We start from the raw sequence: 22,047 nt of genomic DNA on the forward strand, positions 1-22,047 counted from the left end.
GGTCCAAAAAATGGATGTTTTAGCTGACCAGCAGCATTAATTTAAATTCACCAATTAGGGATTTCAGTCTGCACGTCCCAGACAGTCATTACAGCTTTAGTGGAGTCTTCTTTTGCTTCTGCTGAAGACACTGACTTATGCTACATTACATTGTGTAGTAATGTACCATTCTACAGAGCTTAGTTTTATAACTTTTGGAATGTCAAAAGAAAAACATTGTGTGCTCAACCTTTTACTATCAACAACTAAGCACATTAAACAAGCTGATGATTCAACTTTTTTGATCATCATAAAAGTTGTATCATTATTCTTGTCTATATTAGAGCTCCACAAAATTTGTGGTCTTTGTTATGGACAAAATTCAGGAGTCCTAAGATAAGAAGTCCCCATCAGCCAAAAATAAATATTTTGGCCTTAATCAAAAAGCTGACTAGATGTTTAGAAGTCTTCTAGCCTTGTTAGGAGAAGCCAGGTTATGTAAATAAGAGTGACATAAAAAATGGGTCTAGTCATGCCTCAGACAGTGTTTCTATTTCATAATCAGTGAGCTATCCACTTTGAAATCTCCTTTTTTGGACTTCAAGTATGTCTTGTACTATATTTTATACTTTGGTACTTATGAATGCAGGTGCCGGGATATTAAATTGAAACAGATATTGTCACTTATTGTCTAATTAAGTTGGAGTGCTCAAAGAACATTTAAATTTCATTATCTGATGGTAAGTTGATGCTTTATTTTGAAAAACAAAATTTAACAAGATGGATGAAAAAGTAACATAGCTAATCATGATGAAGCAGAACACTGAATTTCACACCACTAATCCCAGTAAATAATATATTGAGAAAGAAGACACATTGAAAACGACAAACTATTTGCTTCCTTTTAGTTTTAAAAACATATCCCAACATAATAAAAAAAGTCCATCAAGACTTTTTTTCTTGATGAACTTTCCTGTCATACCTCCACAGTATGACAGGATTTGATGTTGAACAAAATCCCCTACACTTCTTCACTTTTAAACCATAAGTAATATGTTTTCAAAACACCAGCACATATAAGAAGAGGGGAAATAGTGAATATTTAAAATCATTTGGTGTCAAGTCACTGGCTCGCTACCAGTCATTGGCTACCAGTGACTGGTGAATGGATAGATGACATCCACCAGTCACTGAGGGTCTGAGGGTCCATTTAATTGTGACTCTCTGAATCCAGTTTCAGATTAATGAGAATTAGACTTTAAGCTGTCTGGATTATGTTTGCTTATTTATGTTTGTTGATATGCTTTAATTATATAATCACATAGCAAAATAAAGGCACTGTAGGAGAGACAGTGCTATTACTTATTGCTATCTTATGTGCCACTGAAATAACAATGACAGCTACTTTTAGTTATCTGAGCCTTTTAGCTGTTATGTACTTTTAATGTCATTTAAAAGTACATGCTCTCAACCTATATACTTTTTTCCATAATGTTTTTTTATTCAAGATTTAGCAATAAAGCTGCAGTAAGTAACTTTTCTAAAAAAAACAATGTTTACACATTTGTTGAAACTGTCACTATGTCGTGACAGTATGGTATGAAATAGATAATCTGTGAAAAAAATCTAGCTCCTTTGCCTTCTCGCAGGGCAAACTAGAAACAACCAATCAAAGTAAGGAGGCGGGTCTTAGCACTGTCAATCACAATCTGTTGTGGCTTTGCTCATCTCTCTCCCCCTCTTGCTCTCTGCTACCGCTACAGCTTTTCCCGTCAGCAGATTTTGTTGTGAATGTTCAGACTTGTTAACACAACCGTTGACAGCAGATTAGTAGTTTTCCTGTAATGGTAAGTTGTTTCTCCCCACTATCATATTTAGCAGCGAGTACATGAGGTTGAGCAATGGCATTAAGACCTTTCACCTGGCTCTGACTGATTGGTGCATTTCTTCAAAAGGCAATAATTGTTCGGGGAGGAGGTGGAGGAGATCATCTGAGATATTTTCAGAGATGGTGACAGCTTGAACAAATATGTAGAAATCATTCTGTAAAGAAGTTACACACTATGGCTTTAAGAAAACACTTTTTCAAAACAGGTTGCATACGTTTTAGGTACATTTTTTCACTCACCTTATCTACTTAGCATATTTATGTAAAAAATAAATATAATATTTTAAATGGTAAAGCTTTATATATTGGACATTACTCTGCTCGTTCTTCAGTCAAAAAACCTGGAGACATCAGGAACAATTATACATGTGCCAATTGATTCTGACACATTTATTTTACATGTCATGTTTATTGACTAAAACAGCAAATAAAAACAAATCTAAAATACATAGTCTTCATCAATAGTTGCTGCTTTACTATTACTTGCTGCTCTTGGTGTGTGACGTCTACTGACTCACTGAGAGAAGACACCAGAAGAAGCTGCCTGTCTAAATGTAAGTAACTTACAATTCCTGCTTCAGCATGTCTTCACAGATGTTTGAGAATGACGTAGGAGCACATTTTTTCTTTCAGTTGTGTTTCTAGGTGTGCTGGAAAAGAAGTCAGTGGCAACTCCTCTGGTCGTTTTTTGTGCTATCATATTTTTATCTTTTATTTGTGTATAATGGACTAATTTTTAGTTCTCCATCCAGGAAGATATTTTCAATCGCAGCAGTTTGGTAAGTTTCATATCAACCACAAGCTTTCCTTCTCAAATCATTGGCACACGCACAAAACAGCAGAGATACCGATCATGTTACTTGACAGGTCTGTTCATGTCGTCAAAAGGCATTATACTGTGTGCATTTGTTTCTATGTGTACTTTGCTCATTTTTAATGGGCAAAGTATACCCATTAACTTTGTACATAATATGTTGATATACACCAGAATAAATTTGTTTTCTACATGCGACATCTGTTTGAAGCTGAACCCTGTAACTTGAACAATATTGATATGAGTCTTTATATAAATATATATTCCAGTAATTTAAATTTTTTGAGATGGTCTAAGGCAGGAGTCCTGAAATCCGTCACTCCAGAGCTGGTGTCCCGCAACTTTTAGATGTGTCTCTTCTTCAACACTCCAGAGTCAAATAATGCGGTCTGACGGTGAATGACAGGGCAGAAATTAAACAATAAAAATGGCATTAGATCAGAGTTTGATTAATTTTCTCAGGTTTGATTGAATTAAAGTGGTCACATTACACAACATTTTAATGTGAAGTTAAGAATTACAAATGCAAAACTGAATACATGTTGAATGTTATCAGAAACATCCAGATAAATAAGTAGAATTGAAACATAAGCTATGCTATTGAATAAATTGAGTTGCTCCCTTTTGTTTGTTTTCTTGGCTACTTGAGAGGATTGGTAGCCTGATGTTGAGAAACTATCGCTTCCTGAACTGTGTTGAGGTTTTAAATTTAATCCAATTGCTAATGTTTGCCCTTGACGTATGTAATGCATCATTCATACATGAAGCTTACCAAAAATTGCTTGTGCTGTGGACAACCATCCTGCACTGTGATGGTTGAGCCGAACTAGGTGGCTGTTAATATTAATTCAATATTTAACCAACACAGTCTGAACGGCTTAGTTCACTTCCTCCACTGCCATTGTTAAAACTACAAGCAGACTACAATTCTCAAACAGCGCACAAAATAGATGTCATTGTTCACATCTTCTTCTGCTCACTGATTTGCCTGGTAGAAAATCTATGGGGGAATCCAAGTGAAGGGAACAACGCCCAGATTAGCGCAGGAAGGCAATGGTGTGCAATTTTTATTTTTTTGATAGGTTTAAGTGCTTTATCTAAAATTGCAACAGATAACCACTGCTTTTCTGCTTCAAAAGTGCTGCGAATGTTTACTGAGACTTGCTCTGTGAGTTCAGATCATAAACTTGAGGTAGTCACATAATTATAGGTGGTGCTGCTTTATTCTGCATAAAAATCCAGTGTTGCCTGCTTAAATGAGTTAGTGACTGTATCTTTCTCACTGAAACAGCCTAAGGAGTGTAACTCCTGTGATGAAGATGGAAGTATTCCATCGAAACATGTCAGGCATGTCTGAAGAGGTATAGAAAACAGCGGTCTAACAAAAAACCTTTAAGACTCCACAACAGCTTGTGGAGTGATAAATGTTTTTTTTTTTTTTCATGAACTTGCACTAACAATGATTTTCCACAAAAAAATAATTTTTATTTTATAAAATTGCATGAATTACAGCAACTTTGAATTGAATATAATGGAATAAAATTACATTACAGTTCAATTAATTTTTTTTGTTGTACTGTGGTTTAAATTCAGATGACAATATAAAATCTGCATTCATTTTGCTGACTGAATTTCAATAAGTATCAAACATGGCCACATTAATGAAATAGCACGGTGAATACCATGTGTCTGTGTTGACAAAGTAGTGAATTTGTGAGATTTGCTGATATGGCTGTTGCTTTGCCAGAAAGTGATTTACTATGAGTCACATTGCAGCTGAAAAGGTATAAATATTTAAATACATTCTTATGAAACTCCATTGCAGGGATAAAAAGACATCCATGTTGTATGCTCATAATAAATGCTATGGAAGCAATCCAAGCCCTCCACATATTCATTACATCATATTCCAAGACCTCTTGAAAAGTATTACATTTTAGCTCTTCTTTTGGTTACTTCTGTCATTATTTCTCTCTTTCAGCTGGAATTGTTCAAGCTATTTTCAAAACACTAATATTAAAAAAACATGGATATAATTCAATCAATTTCAGTTATCTGTCCCATTTACAACCTTCCATTTGTCTCCAAAATCCTTGAAAAAACCGTTGCTTCACGACTCTTTCTGCATTTAACTGATAAGAGTCTCCTACAACAATTCTTTTCTGGTTTCTGCCCTGCTTATAGCATAGAATCTGCTCGCCTGAGATTTACTAATGTTCTTCCCATGGCCATAGATTCTGGTCTGGTTTCTCATTCTACTTGATTTGAGTGCAGATTTTTACATTGGTCTCCCTCAGTATTCTTTTTCATAGGCTTTTATCCATTGGCATTAACCACACACCCTTTGACTGGTTTCAATCATATCTTTCAGGCCATTCTCAGTTCATCCAACCGAAATCCTTCTGATCCCACTCTTCCCTGGTTTGCATCAAACTTACTTAACCTTAGCAGTGATAAGGGCACTGCGTATGGCACAAAATCCACCCTATCCAACGTCAACAATTTCAATTTGTATAATGACAGCTCATTGGTTTCTCCCTGCCCTCAGGTTAAGAGTGGGTGTCATCATGATAATCAGAGCTGCATACTTCTTTCATTGTAACATCAACCAACTACATTGTTCCCTTTCCCCATTTTCTCTTTCCTGGTCCACAGTCTTGCAATTTCTTGAATTGTTAATTGTAAGTCTCTTTGGTCTCTCTCACTAATCCTTCCAGAACCTCAAATTGCCCAGAATTCAGCTGCCAATAGCATTACTAAAATCCTCTTATTTTCAAACATCACCCCAGTTCTACAACAACTTCACTGGCTTCTGGTCACATACAGACAAGGGCGTAAATCCCATCTCATTATTGGGGGGATCATAAACAGGAGAATTTCTTAAGACCAAGTTTGGGGGGGGTCGGCAAAGTTACTGTGAAATGCAACGTAAAATGTGGTTGCATTTCACATTGCAGCTTGAATGATCCTGCATTCAAGCTGCAGGATCAAAAATGTTTCAAACCCTTCTAATTAACTAAAAGTTAAAGAGTTAAATATGAATGAGATGTTTGCTACCTTTAACAAAAAAAAGCTTAAGTCTATGAAAGCAGTGTAGCAGTTTTGCTAAAGATTCAGCTTATCATGATTCAGCCAAAGTAAGAAAATAACATACTGCAGTCTGATCTTTATTGTTAATGTGTTTCTTCTTATTGAGCAGTGAAAGTAAATAAAAGGTGTTACATGTCTTTTGCTTTAAGTATTTACTTACTGAAGGGTTTTATGTTGTGCTGCAGAGCCACAGCTAACAGCTAACAGCTAACTCCTCCCTTCAGCGGCTCTGCAGGCCTGTGCTGTTCAGTGTTGCTGTTGCTCCTCCTACACTTTAGACTGAACCATTGTTCTAACAATGGGAGGGGGTGATTTAAAAATGTATTTTTATTTTTTTCTGAGATAAATGGTAGATTTATTTCGTTCTTTGTTTCTTTTGCCTTTTCATATTGATATTATATAAATTCAAATGTTTCTTCAATGATTTTTCTTGGGAGGGACAATTCTAGACTTTTCCAAGACTGGGAGGTCCGGACCCCTCCCACCCCCCGGGATTTACGCCTATGTGTACAGAATCCAATTTAAAATGTTGCTGTGTTTTAGTGTACTCTTGTTTAGTTGTTTTTTTTCTTGCCAAACGTTATTGGGTGTCTCAAGAGGCACTAGCAAATGAAATGCATTAATATCATCATCATTATTGATATACCTATATGCAAACCAGATTAGCAACTCACAGTTACTAGTAAGTGTATAAATTATTAAGGCATGAAGAAGAGAGGTAAGTTTAAAATGTAAAATGTGATAAATGATTCCAGCCTTAAAGTCCTGCAATTACTAAAACCTGAACATGAGAAAAGCTGAGAAAATCTCCCTAAATGTTTTCAAAGGGTTAGTCTGAGTTCACTAATACTATAATTTAACCTTCTAGAATTACCATGAGGTCACAGGAGTGAGTCCATATTAAATAGTTTGCATAATTAATATCCAAACTATACAAAAGAACTTAAACTGATGTTTGCAATTTTGCTGTGAAGTTAATAGAAGTTTCAGACTAGTCTGTGGTTGAACAATAGATACAATTTTCAACAATGACAAGGACAGTATTGAAATTTGCTGATGAGATAATAGTCAGGGTGACATGGCAGAAGACGGGTTAATTCACAGTATTCTGGTGAGTTTAGCTTAATGCTTTGAATTTTCAAAACATCTTCCTTATTATCATCATAAGCACACAGAAGAAAGTATGTTCAGACAGAAACAGTGGCATGCACATGATGGGATGTCAGCCAGAATACTCAAATCCAGAACCTCATCATGCCAAGAATGGTATTGTTCTGTGCATTTTTGACTAATGTCAGCTGATAACCATTTTGTCTCTGTAAATGAACTTTTATCAGAAAGCTTGGTAATAAGACAAACCTAATCAACAATGAGAAGATGTTCTTATGAAATTTGATCCAAGGCCAGATGTGTCAACTTCTATCATTAACATCAAAGAAATCAGACTATTGCAATTACATTCCCACCTCAAACTAACAATTGGAACTTGAATGTTCTAAAATGGCCATGGAGCGCATAACTTTACTCATGAAAAACTTCCATAAGTTTCAGTCAATTACCTTTTTTCTTGGCACCAATGAAGTAAAAATAAAAACTAGTAAAGGTTTACTAAAAGTATGTGAAAAACCTTTGTCAGAAGCCAAAAGCAAAAGCCAGGCAGTAAATACTGAAGGGAGGTTTGACATTAATTGTGTGTAAAGACTGGGACAAAACAATGATCCTAAATGTTCACGAGTTCAGAGGTAATTTTTGTGTTGTCTTCAGCAAAGAAGACAACACTTCTATTTGAATTGTTTTATTTTATTTTACCCTTATTCAACCAGAAAAGTGCCTTTGAAATTAAAAACTTTTTTAAGGACATCTTGACCAAGAGGCAGCAAAGGTTACACAACAATTACAACTGTTCACCCACAAACCCACATGCCGTTGTAGATATAAAAACTTACATCAATGTAAAGACATATATTGTAAACAGAGTTAGCACTGTTCATTTTTAAAACTAAGACTACCTCGAACTGCTCCTGTTTTAATTATCCAGTGGGTTTGGTTCTTCTTACTGTTTCTTCTTTTTCTCCAAATTGAATTCCTTCATACATCTATCTTATGCAAATAATATGTTGACTGTTGATACTGACTCTACAGAATCCCACTTTAAAAATCCAAATCATCACTTTAATACCTTGTAAGGGTGGCTTTTTAAAAACATCTTGCTTTATAAATTGATAGGGGAAACCAAAGAGGGACTTTTGCAGAGATGAATTCTAACTCTACATAGGCATGCGATTGTATGATTTTAATTTACATAGTTATCATAACCACAATTTGCATAGGTTCAGAAAAACATTCTCAGGTTTCATGTATGCGTTTTTACAACATAGACATAACAGAACAGCTCTCTATTTGCATAGTGCCAGCTCTGCCATCCATTTTTGTTTGTGAGAATATTTCATGAAAATGTTGAAACGTGATACCAAAATACAAAATAAAATGTGTCCATGTGTTAAAATGTTGAGCAAGTATGGAACACGTCTGTGTGTCACAATATCTGTAGGTTTTTGTTGTTTATTTTGGCTGTTATTTCACCAATATTTTTCTCAAATTCTCTGTATTTGATAATTAAAAAATCAGGCTGTATTGTATTAAATTGATTGTGCTCTGGATTTAGAAAATAAAAATGGTCACAAATTATAGCAAAACTATACAATTTAAAATGCATACTTAATAGTTGGCACTATGGAGAGAAGGTCAAAACACATAGTAGGTACAACATTTCAGTTGAAGATTGCAGTTGAAACTAAATGCATTCTAAGTACCATTATAAGCTGATAATGATATCCAGTTGTACCATGGTATGTGACAGCAGCAGAAAACCCACTCGTATCTGGCCTTCTAGATGCTTCAACATGCTGTTTTTAATCTAAGCTTCACTCAGCAGGCCATCTGTTTTTTTCTCCCTCCCCCCTAAAAAGCATCAATCACATACCAAGAGGATGAAGTCTTAAGGTTTACTTAAGTGTGATAAAGTGCAGCGATCTGGGCACCCACATTTCATTCAACATCCAACAAGCTTTTATCAGTCACTCAGGCAGGAGAAAAGGGGACGAGGGCTTAAAGTCGCTCAATAAAGTTAATACATCCACTGTTGTACTCCCATGCTGTATTTACAGATCTGTACCCTGCTTTCGCTTTGTCCTTATGAACGTTTTTCTGATTTACATATAATGATAGTAAAAACCTGCTTGAGGGCAGTTTTATTTTTCTGAGTTCATGATCTTAACTTTTTTTATTGCCCTTTTTCTCTTGAATGAAGCAAATAAATAGATCGCTATTGATGATAATAGAAGAAGCACAGACATAGATAAGAGAAATAAAGAAAATAATGATATTAAAAAAATATTTACAGACTTTAATTAATTTTATTAGAATTTCCTGTGATGAAAGTGTGGCTTGGATTTGTAGTCACCCCTCCAAGCTCCTGTGATGCTAAAACACCTTTTGCATTCCCTACCAAAGAAAAGCATCTCCAGACTGAGTGATAGTTTTATCATCAGACATACCGTTTTGTATGTAGGCGAAAAAGGTTGTTTTTTTGTTGCATGATCTGGCTAGACCACCCTCTTCCACAAGGTTGCAGTGTCCTCTACACAGCGAGAGGCAAACTGCTTCATTCAACAATGACTTTGATCCTGCTGCTTTTCCTCCCAGTTCAGACTGGACTAGTTCTCCAATCAATTCTCTTCTCCTAGCGTGTTAACTTTGGTATGATGTCATTCTTTGATAGGTTTGGAGTTGAGCTGTAACACATCAACATTTGGAGGACAAACTGAAAAGTGCTGTGTAGCATGATCTAATTTACATAGTTATCATAACCACAATTTGCATCTCTACTATCCTATTCTGTTGGACTATATCAAGAAAGCAAAGCAAGAACTATTAACAAGAGTTCTGGAATAATGTTAAAGTAAGTCTTGTTTGCACTTTTGTTGTTCCCAACCTTACATGTTAACTCCACTAGATAAAACCCAGACTAGACTTTTTTATGGTCTGTGTTGTTCCACTGCCTGCATTATTTCTATGCCCTTATCAGGAAGGACTGCAGACACTTGGTGTCATGCCAGTCAAACTGGTTTCACTCCTCTGTTTTTAGGTACATTTTATGCATTGTTGGGAAGGAAATGGTGACTTAACTTTTTTTTTTGTTGTTGTGCATGTTGTGATTCTTGGCATTCCTTGACTAGCTTTTCAAATAGAGACAAAAAGAATTTTTTTTTTTTTTACCCCATTTGACAGTTACTGCCTCCCATTTCTCATTCACTGCTAAATATTCTGTAGGTTTTCTTTGCCGAGATAATAAAATGTTCCCTTTTATAAACACTGGCACATGTAGAGAACTAGGCATTTTAACAAAGACAAGTGATAAATGTTTTTCCCCCTACATGAACTTTCCTGTGTATAATGCCAGAGCCCTTCCCCTTTGTTTTCCGGGGAGGAGTGATGCAAGTTAAAGGAAATGTGGCCAGAATGAGACAGATGAGTATCTGAGCTGCCTCAGGAGCGAACACATCCAGGAAAAGGAAGTGAAGATGATTCTGAGTAACTGCTGATGCCCTGTAGTTTTGTTGCATTTTCAGATTAGCCATAACCTGAGACTTTTCACAAGCTACACACCATTTGACACTTTTCTGTGTGCACTGTTTGTATTTCTGTAAATAGTCATAGAAGAGCGGAATAATTTGGGTAGCGGAGTAAAAACTTCCCTGAACATTCTGGAGAGCTCTTCTGTTATGGTAAGTCTTTCTCTTTTTCTAGCACTTAATATATTTGTTTATGTGCTCTTCAACAGAATAGAACCCTAAATTATTTGAATTTTCATTTGAGTATGCATGCTTATACCAAGATGTGTTCAGTCATATTTTATCATTTACTTTCGTTTTGTTGTTGTCGGTAACCAGGGGTAGAGGAAATGTGAAAAAAGCACTGAACACATTTGACTGTATATCGGAATAACAAACCTGTGCTCTTCCTCTTTCTATAGTTTGTTGTTAGTTAGATTCATATGATATTTTAGTATTAAAGCAAGCAGCAGATCAAACAAGAACACCGCCTAGCATAACCTGTACATTCTCAGACATTTCATGCATGCCATCACAAGGAAAATGTCTGAAATCTTCTGAGGGGTTAGTCATGTAGATTTTTGTTGATGTATCACTGATTATGCTTAACAACACAAACTGAAAGAGGCTACCATGGAAAATCAATCCTGTAATTTAAAGCAAATGATTGTGCAGACACAAACACAGATTTTCACGCTGAAGTTTAAAAAACAAACAAAAAAATGACAAACTGCCGTTTACAGCCTTGTCTGATAGAGTGAATATGAAAAATTATATTATAGGGAGAGTGATAAGATATTTAAGTGTTCACCTGTACCCTTGTCCCTTTTGGGTAAGGAACTAATGCATAATGGGCAGAAAGGATGTCTTGAGAATCTGTTTATTCCTATTCTCATTTTACTGACTGTTTTGTTTTGTTATTTGCTATATTATGTTATGTTTTGTTATTTTGCAAAGTGTGGAAAATTAATGAAATAAATAAAGACATTGTGAGAAAATATGTATTGTCTGTGGTTGGAAACCATTCATGATTCTCGTATGACCTGAAACACAATATGTTTGATGATTACCGTATTTTCCGCACTATAAGGCGCACCACATTATAAGGCGCACCTTCAATGAATGGCCTATTTTAAAACTTTTTTCATATAAAAGGCGCACCGCATTATAAGGCGCATAGAATAGACACTACAGTAGAGGCTGGGGTTACGTTATGCATCCATTAGATGGAACTGCGCTAAAGGGAATGTCAACAAAATAGTCAGATAGGTCAGTCAAACGTTATTAATAGATTACAAACCGGCGTTCTGAAAACTCCGTTCATTCCCAAAATGAATAAACAGCTGTTTTATTATTTTCCCCGAGGTAAAGTAAGTGACATGGTATTTTTGTGACACAGTTTATCTTTTGACAATAGCAAGGTATAACATATAGTGGAGGGGAACTTTTCCTCGATTCAATAAACACGTAAAAAACAGCCTGATACTGTTACAGTAAATCAAACGTTAGTGCAAATCACAATATATATCCACTTCCGCTATAACCATTGGTTCGTTCATGTTAAATTCTCTCGCTGCTGCTCTATTCCCGTGTTCTACTGTGTGACTGATCGCCTTGAACTTAAACTCTGCGTCGTAAGCGTGTCTCTTAATAGGAGCCATTTTGGGGCCTTTACACAAAACTCAGCATGCACCGCGCGCTTCTTCTTCTACGAGGGAAAATGAAGTCGGTGGCTGCTTACCGTAGTTGCGAGACCTGTTATGGCTCAATATTGGTCCATATATAAGGCGCACTGGATTATAAGACGCACTCTCGGCTTTTGAGAAAATTGAAGGTTTTTAGGTGCGCCTTATAGTGTGGAAAATACCGTAGTTTTAGAGGAAAGCTCATTTTCCCATACTGATTCTCAAACACAATGTTGGTCTGGATATGTTGACTGTGAGTGGTAATGGCCACTTCCTATTAACGGTAGTTTCGATAGTGCTATTTTTCTTTTTATGTTGTACCAAAATGTTATTAGCAAAAGAGATCAAAGTTTGACTTTGTGAAAAGATCCTAAGCTCAACTTGAGGAGTTTTAATTTTTCTAGATGGATTAAACATTTATACAATGCAAATAACCATATTGTTACTTTCATATGCTTTGAATGTTGTTCATGACTGAAGTCAAACTGTTGGAAACCAACAGAATTTTGCTTTCTAACAGTTTGGTATGCAACTTTTTGTCAGACGCACACTTTAAGTCCCTGTAGTTTGATACTTGATACTATAGAACATACAAAGATGAAAATGTGAATCATATTTTATGTGGTTTTGATGTTATTTTACAAATCACAAAAAATATTGAATTTTAACTTTGTAAGCATTGTGATCTTTCAAGTTTTTAAGAGTAAAGAAGTCCCTGAACTGTCTGTTGTGTTCCTTGGTTTTCATGATGCTGCTTGTTTATGGCTGATCTTTTACAAACCTCTGAGGTGTTTATAGAACGACTGTATTTATTCTAAGATCAAATTACATATATGTGGACCATGGTGCAGATCTCTAGTTCACATGTACTTATTTGATTTGGCCTGACACATAAAATCAAAATTAATACTTAAAATACATGTTTGCGTTCATGGTGGCCAGGGCGAATATGTCTGCAAAACACTGCAACCCAAATAGTATTCATACCAACACATTTAATACTATCAAACTTTCTACATATAACAGTTACATCCTCCTTGATTAAGATACAACTGACCCTAAAAGTGCTGATTTGTGTTTGTTTATCCCTCAACAATACAAGATAAGTTTCCTCTGTGGTTGAACTTGTCCCACTTTCAAGTATGCAAGCTGAACAACAGCTTTCGGGAAAGTAAATGAGGTTAAGACAAATGTTTCTGCTGCATGTTCTTGGAAACTAACAGACAAAATTGACAGACATAGAAGAAAAAAAACAAAAAAAAACAATTTGGTTCCACACAAATGCATTCCAGTGATTAGAAACTCTCATAAATAGGATGTTTTTCCAAATTATTTGACCATTCATTGATCACAGCCTTTGTAATTTGCTAGATACTTAAAGGGACTTTCTGTTTAAGACAGTGTTGCGTTAGAGGAATTTGTTTGCAAGGTAGTCTTTTCACAAAAATGTTCATATAATTGCTGCAAATTTTGCAAAAAAATTGTCTTTTAGCTCCTGGGAAAAGTCTGTCTTACTCCTATGCACCTGTTTTAGTTATACATTTGTAAATGTTTTTTGTCTTTGTGTTTTTAGAGCAGTATTTTCATGGACAATTTCTGGACACTTACAGAAACAATTGTCAAACATTTCCATCAATAGTTATGCATTAATTCCTCACAGTTCAAGATTTATTGCTCTTGGTTGCATTAGCCTTTTTCTTGGTTTTATCACATTTTGTCTTTTCATGTGTGTGTCACATTTAGTGATGCATGGTCCTGGACCTTTAACAATTTATCTTGCTTTAAAAAGCATTGTGTAAAGAAATAATGATAATATATTTACTTTAAATGTGTATCTAAAATAGGTTTGAAGACTAATTTGAAATCCCACATATAGATGGACCTGTCCACTTTTGGTTTGGCCATTAGTAACCTGACGAAGTGTATATAGTGGGTTTTCAGCATTCTGACAGACTGTACACACCCGGGATAATGAGTGTTTGAGCTGTCGTCCTGGATCAGACTCACTGGACTAAAGTCATGCACTATCAGTCTCAGGGACTGTTTTTTTTGTTGTTTTTGTTTTCTTTTACAATAATGCAATAGGTCGCAGTTTCATTAAATCGTGTAATGTTTAGTGATATATAAATTGCAATTTGTATTTTTCTCTGATTTATGACATTTATTCACTTCTTTCTCTATGGCACTTGCATCGGTCACTAGACGAGCTTCATTGTACTACTGCATTTTATGTTGGTGTAATGCTAAATGCTATTATTAAATAGTGAGATTTTTTTATTTTAAAAATTTCCTTTTCATGTTTATTTTTGTGTTATCAATATCCTCAAAATGCATGAAAAATAAATAGTTTGCACAGAGCAAATAACCTTACTTCTTTATTTATGTGCATTTACCCTGAAGAATAATATTTGCTTAAAGCTAACATTTTCTTGAAAACAGTCTCTTTAAGGACACAATGAGAAAGTTCATGCCGGGTCACTTCGAACAACATTTTAGGCAAATTATGTGTCTGTATAAATTTCCTGTCTCTGTCTCCCAACCATCAGAGATGTATTTCCTTTCAGGATGTGGGATCTTTCCCTCTCTATTTTAGTTATCAATGTCCTCAAAATCCATGAAAAACAAATACTTTGGACAGAGCAAATAACCTTACTTCTTTATTTATGTGCATTTACCCTGAAGAATAATATTTGCTTAAAGCTAAAATTTTCTTGAAGACAGTCTCTTGAAGGACACAATGAGAAAGCTCATGCCGGGTCACTTGGGACATTTTAGGTAAATTATGTGACTCTGTATAAATTTCCTGTTTTTCTGTTTCCCAACCATCAGAAATATATTTCTCGTCAGGATATGGTATCTTTCCCATTGTATTTTAGTTAAACTGTCACCTTCCTCATTTCTGACCCCTTCTGCTACTGTTACATGTTACTGTTCTATGTTGTACAAGCTATGTGTAAGATGCTGTCTCAGTTTGCTAACTCTAAAATTCCTGAAACAATGTTTACCCCAATGCCAGTTCTGAGTAAAAAAATAGTTATTCATGTTTTCAGATTGCTGGTCCAGGTCTGGCATAAAAAGAAACACTGCTACAACTGTTACAACATTTGCATTTCAGATAAATTTGTTTAAATAAATTTGTTTAGTGTGCCTACTCTGTCAACTAGTTCAAAGCCTGTTTCATCATCTGATTAATTCCTTCCTCCTGCACCAGACGATTTTATCTTTGCAATACAAGAGAGCTGTTATGTATAGATGATGTTTTGGGGGGGGGGGGATGAGGAAGTGCATAAATTATTTACCCTGAATCAGCCTTATGTGGAAATGTATAAATTATTTACCAGGGAGCAGCCTTACAATTTATGAACTGTGATGGACAATTCTTTTCAAATAATTTTTTGGAAACACTAACATAGATCACACTCTAAACTTAAACAATGGTGAATTAAGCATATTTTCCAAATGGATGGTTGAAAAAGGTAAACAATTTGGCTGAACTTCATTTATTGCATTTTCTTGAAACTTTGCAAAAGTTACAGAAGCTGAAGCAGCAGCAGCAGCACCAATCAACGTGGATTAAGGAGCGAAACTGCAAATCTTTCCTCCCCCTGTTAGATTTTATAGCCATCACTGCTCCCAAATCAATAAGTGTACAACTTTACTGTTGCACACTTATTTGCTGTCACTAATTGTAAATAGTCTGTCTATTGCTCAGACCTGCACATTTTGTGCAGTTCTTAGTGAATCATCTCAGATGCACATTCCTCTGGAGTGGAGTTTTTTTTTAATAACTACACAGTATTTATGTCAAATTGTTTCCCTTTGCTGTACATTATTTTAGTTTTTATCTTTTTGTGAGTCTGTTTGCTGTGAGTGCCTGTCATTTAACTGCTGTTGCACAGAAATGTTCCCATTATGGGACAATAAAGGATATTTCTATTTGATTCCATTCTAATCTATTCTATTCTACAGACTTTTGTTTTTGCGTTTCCTCAACACTTGAATGTTTCAGATAATCCAACAAATATTTTTAGAAAAACATTGTCTGAGTCAGTAGAAAATGCTACCCTACCTTTCAAGTGAAAATTTTACTTATTGTGGGGAGAAAAGCAGTCCAAATCAACCTGGCCCTGTGTGAAAATGCAATCCACCTCCTTAAATCATTCATTAACTGGAATACATTACATTTTGGACGGCTAATTTTAATTAGCAACACCAAAGCTTGTAAACATAAAATAAATTAAATAGAATATGTCTGACAGCATGAAATAGGCTAAAAGATTAGCATAGAAATTTTTACAGTCATTTTTAAGGCTTTGATACTCTAGAAAACTACAGTGAGCCATTATCCACATTTTCCAATAGAGAAAACATGAAACAGTGGTGAACCTTCACAGGAATGATTGGTCAAGTAGTCACTTCAAGAGCACATTGACGACCAACATTCAAACAAGTTGCTGGTAAATCTACGCTTTTTGTTACATTGATTTACATCATGAATGTACGACTTGTTGTTGAATTCTGTTCTCTACCAGAAAATCCTGGACAGAGATTGTCTGGACATTAGTTTGCTGCCTTAATGTCTAAGTAAATTTGGCATATTTAGCAGGAGAAAGATCTGAAGCACACCAGCAAATGAATCTTTTTAAAAGCTTTTATGGCACCGATGGCCTTTATTTGCAGCTTTCAGACAGAAAATGGGCAGAGAGGGAAGTGGAGAAGACATGCAGCAAAAGTTCCAAGGTTGAGAATCAAACCCTGGATGAGTGCATTGAAAACTAATTGCCTCCATATTTGACACACCTCCTCTAGCTCTTCACCATGCACCATCAGCAAGTTCAATTGTGAACAACACCTTCACAAAAATTAAAAACACACGTTTGGAATGGCCTTGTCTAAGTCCAGTTTTCAAGACATGATGAGACACAGCATTAAGCACACCACCCCGAAACTCTCAAACGCGTCTGCATTCTGCAGAGAAGAGTGAAAAAAAAACACTTCACCCTCATATCAAGACTCATTGCCAATAATTATTTTCTTGATGGCTATTGTTGTAACTAAGGACTTTTTCAAATGGACCAGCTGCTTTGGATGTTTTTTTTATTATTATTTTTTTAATAATTATTTGTTCTTTTCTGCACTGTTCTGGAATTGCAATCTGCCTATAGGGTTGTAGTTTTGCAACGGCACCTAAGGAAATGAAAAAAATCATTCAATCCATGTTGGACGCCCTTCCAAACATTGTGCAGTTGAAATCAGAACAAGAGTAATGTATAAGCATTTTATTATTCGAAAATCTGACATGTCATGGCCCTACACCCCATGGGGATGTTTACTGCACATACAATTCTGGGTAAGTGTCATCAAATGGCACATTACATGTCCCACCAAAATCTTAGCGATTAGGTAAAATGTAAAACTTCAACAGAGCCCAGACTCTTTGTATGGAGCCAAAGGTAGAACAAGGGGTTTGTTTGTACAAAAAGAGCAACAAATATCCTACCAAAAAGTTTGTTTGTAGAGTGGTTGTGACTTTTGTGTTAATTATTTATCAACTAAAATTTAAGTAAAGTCTTGAATTAAAACTTTCATTTTCATTTGTTTAGGTGAATGAAGTGATTCCTGCAAGCCTGTACCATCTCTACATCTCTGAGTGATCTGAATTTTCATCTGATGAGCATCATGACTGACTCAAACCACACCGCATCCTGCTATGCCAACACCAGCACTCCATATAGTTATTCTCCTGGCATTAACAAAGTTGACTACTCAGCTACCTTCAGCACTTTGGGTCTCATCTCTAATCTAATTGCCTTTATTGTCCTCATCAAATCCTTCAAGCAGACAAAAAATCATTCGCGCTCTTTCTTCCTCATCTTCCTGGGTGGTCTTGTAGTCACTGACTTCATGGGTCTGCTGGTCACTGGCTCCTTCGTGATTTCGTTTTACGTTACACGTGTTGACTGGAGCAAGTCGGACCCTGCCTGCCACTTTTGCAACTTCATGGGTATGTCCATGGTGTTCTATGGATTGTCCCCTCTGCTACTTGGTGCCACCATGGCCACCCAGCGCTTTATTGGCATCAACCATCCATTTGCAAGTTCCTCCAAAATGACCAAGAGAAGGACTACTTCCATGATGCTGATGGTGTGGTTTATCGCTGGAAGCATATCGTTGCTGCCACTAGTAGGCTTTGGTAGCTACCACATTCAGACTCCTGGATCCTGGTGTTTCCTCAACATGACCCCCAAGACAAGTGACTGGGGTTTCGCTCTGCTTTTCTCCCTGGTTGGACTGATCAGCATTGCAACATCAATTTTGCTGAACACTGTGAGTGTGGTGACCCTGCTCAAGGTTTACTGTGGAGCAGAGAGGAGACAGCGTAGCAGAGACCATGAAGCAGAAATGATGCTGCAGCTTATACTAATCATGACTATTGCAACGGTTTGCTGGTGCCCCTTGCTGGTAAGATGTTTTATTTTTTCCTCCTTTCTTTTAGAATGACCTTAATTCAATATTTACAAAGTCTTTGAGATTCTGGTTCAATTTATTTAAATTTCAAATTCTTTATTTCCTGAACAAATATGGAGGCCTTTCTCTATGTATTATTGACAACTTGGAAGGAAAAGAAAACATGGTTTTTAAACTTTGTACATATAAAATGAACAAACCCCATTCAGGCATTTGTATCCAGTCCCATTTCACTCTGATATCCCTAAGTAAAGCCCAGTCCAACTTATCTGTCCCCTCATTGATATATAGAGTCCAATTATGTAAGTATACATACTGTAGATCTGTTGTATGAAGGAATCAAACTGTTCAGATGGAAAACATTAGTGAACAAACATTAATAAGAAGACTATTTTCCATCTCTTTTGCTTCTCTTTTACTTTTTCTTCCTTAATAATGAGGTATTGAATGTGAAATAAAATGGCTGCAAATTTATTTTAGTATAAGGTTGCTTCTACAAACAAATAAGAGGATTTGACTTAAACTTTAAATCTTCGGTCCTCTTTTTCCAACTCAGTACTACAGATGTTTAAACCCTAATAATGCCTCACAAAGAGCCAAGCTCTTTTCTTTGCATTCTTTTCTATGCTTCATTTGCTTGTCACAATGCAGCCCCTTGACAAGTGAATCTGAGAGCAATTTGGTTTTATCTTGCATCACAGGTTCCTTTAATCCCTAATTTGACTAGCACTTTCCAGGTTTTCAGAAGGAACGAGACCAAGCCTTTAAAGGAAATGCACACTATGTGAACCATTACAGCATACTGTATGGTCAGTGGGGCAACTCATCCCACTTGACAATCCTTTAGACTCTACTGTGACAAAAATGTCACTAAAACTATAAAATAACAACCACATTGTGAAACAGCACCAGGTTTTGACCAAAATCAGTTCACTACTGCAATATTCTCAATATTATTAATATTGAGAATATTAATAATGAACATATACAATACTGCGGTAGTCTGGATAGGTTGCTGATGGACTGGGGTCCTGTGTAGACAATGGATGAATATATACATATTTTTAAACTATTTGTCAATCTGCTTGCAAAGGTTACTCATTTCATCGGCTTTTAGTAATTTTCCAAGACATTATGTGAAAATGTCCAAATTCCCTTTATTTAAATTCCTTGTGTGCTGGGTAATTAATTAATAGAGCATGTACTGTAAGGCAGTCATGTCTAACCTTGGTTACTGTATGTAACATCCCACACAGATATATATTCTGATGCGTTCACTGACTCCCCCTGCAAGTGATGGCATGCTTTTGTTCTTCATTCGAATTGCCACATGGAATCAGATACTTGACCCCTGGATTTACATCATGATAAAAGTGTGCAAATTAAGGCGAGTAACAAATTGCATTTGTCAAAAATGTCATGGCACAGCTTAAACAGTCACTGTTCACCCCCTCATGTCCTAACTGTGAGCTATAGCATGCCTGTTACACCAGCATGTCAGTGCCATTTGTAATTAAAACCCATGGATATACATTTGCACAGTGCTGTGATAATAATCCCAAACCACCATCCATGTCACTATCATGTAACTCACAACATGTTATAGTCTCATCATCTCATGTCCCATCATAATTTTATTGCAGTTGACTCTCCATTCTGTCCCACTCAGATAAAGGTGCAGTATGTAACTTTTATAAACAGCGTGTTTTTTTATTAATGTTTTTACATATTTGTTAAAACTATTTCCTGACAATATAATATGAAATAAACAATCTAAAAAAAAATTTAACTTCTCTGGCTTTCGGCACAAAATGCTCTTTTATAGATTGCATAACATGCTTTTAGTTTTGATGAATTAAATTAGCTTTATTAGGTCATCATCATCAGGGGGCTGCACAGTGGTGCAGTTGGCAGCACTGTTGCCTTGCAGCAAGAAGGTCCTGGGTTCAATTCCCAGCCCGGGGTCTTTCTGCATGGAGTTTGCATGTTCTCCCTGTTATTCCTACCCCACAGGGAACATGACAGAGTTAGCATGTAACTCACATATAATTATTTTTCAGGATTTGAGTGTATTTGTAATATTAACCAATTCCATCTTTTTTCCTTTTTTCAACTTTTCCAACTCTTACTCATTTTTAATTTTTATTCTTTATTTTTTGTCTTAATCTCTTCTAATTAATCTTATTTTCTTTCATCCATCTGTTGACCTTTCTTTTCAATGTTATACCCAACCAACTATTCTACAACTTTTAGGTCTTCATTGCCCAGACAGCTTTTGCCAGAACTGGTTTTGAAGTGAAATATCTGCTTCTCTGTATACGCTTTGCAACCTGGAACCAAATCCTAGATCCATGGGTATACATCCTGTTTCGCCGGTCAGTTTTGAGGAGAGTGAACCCTCGTTCTGACTGGTCCCGTACCTCCATCATTTCTTCGTCTTCAACTATACGTGACAATGTCCATCGATTCGCGCGGTCTTCACTGGGAAGCAACCTGCGCACGGATGTCCCAGAGGATCCTGAAAAATCAAATGTGATGCCCCCCTCTCCAATAACACCATCCTCACCTTCTCCATGTTTGATTGGATCTGAGTGATAATTACAGCAAAGTCACATAAGTGTACCTGTAAATGTGGTCTGCTCTGCTGTTGTTTTTCATGACGAATGTGATGAAATTAACTTGCATGGTTGCACAAACATGAAACTATCTCCTTATGGCTCTGTGTGTATTTAAGATGTCTGATATCATTATTCTTTCACTATATGAGCTTAATGCAAAGACTTGTGTACAGAGATATAACCTATATTCAAAAATATACATCAACTGGCACCATATGTAAAGCTAAGAATAAAATGTGTAAACTGGCATTTTTCAGTTTTTCCTTGTGGATTTGGTATATTTTATAAACAGCTAATATGTTTCTTATTGCTAATATGTTTCAGAATAAGCAACATATTGCTTTTTATATTATAAGTTTTTATATTATGCATGAAAAGGATTTTATACAGTTTGAGAATTACATGTTTAAATATCAAAACATGAGAGTGGTCATTAAGGAAGCTTTTCTGATCTTTACAGATCAACAAAAACAACTTCCTTGATATTTTCTCCTGTTTCTTATCTATCCATCCATCCATCCATCCACATCTGCTGATTGCAGGGTCATAGAGGGGATGTTGATGGTTGGGCTGTCATTTGGCGAGAGGTGAGGTACTGTACATACATTTTAGTATGAAAAAAAAAAACAATTATAGGACACAAAGCAGAGACCACCAATACATTGAATATGTTTATAAAAATGAGCCAACATGATTGACAGTATTACCTTCTGCTTTGTGCTTTTAGTGAAAGTGAAAAAAGAAATACTTCAATTTCTTGTCTTCATCAGTGATGTGTAATTTAACAATGTGATAGTAATGTGCTTTTTATTCATTGCATGAAATATTAAACATCTTTAAAATTTTGGTTTGTCTTTTGTTCTTCAATGTTGTCATTCTGCCTTAAAAATAC

The 22,047-nt window shown here is 35.8% G+C and overlaps 1 protein-coding gene across 4 annotated transcripts; it reads left to right on the forward strand.

Annotated features, from left to right (window-relative positions):
* The first annotated feature begins 2,517 nt into the window (after nucleotides 1–2,517).
* Nucleotides 2,518–21,999, forward strand: tbxa2r (thromboxane A2 receptor). 4 transcript variants are annotated; one of them, XM_023340206.1, is made up of 4 exons: nucleotides 2,518–2,646; nucleotides 10,485–10,558; nucleotides 17,673–18,531; nucleotides 20,791–21,999. In XM_023340206.1, exons 3-4 carry the CDS (start codon nucleotides 17,740–17,742, stop codon nucleotides 21,130–21,132), a joined length of 1,134 nt encoding a protein of 377 aa, XP_023195974.1. In that variant the 5' UTR covers nucleotides 2,518–2,646; nucleotides 10,485–10,558; nucleotides 17,673–17,739; the 3' UTR covers nucleotides 21,133–21,999. The 4 variants fall into 4 exon arrangements, with proteins under 4 accessions (XP_023195974.1, XP_023195976.1, XP_023195977.1 ...); XM_023340209.1 differs by lacking the exon at nucleotides 2,518–2,646 and adding an exon at nucleotides 19,794–19,924 and having other exon boundaries at nucleotides 10,293–10,558; nucleotides 20,791–20,937; XM_023340208.1 differs by lacking the exon at nucleotides 10,485–10,558.
* Nucleotides 22,000–22,047: the final 48 nt, after the last annotated feature.

The sequence above is a fragment of the Xiphophorus maculatus genome, chromosome 9 (genome assembly GCF_002775205.1).
Source record: "Xiphophorus maculatus strain JP 163 A chromosome 9, X_maculatus-5.0-male, whole genome shotgun sequence".
NCBI lineage: Eukaryota > Metazoa > Chordata > Actinopteri > Cyprinodontiformes > Poeciliidae > Xiphophorus > Xiphophorus maculatus.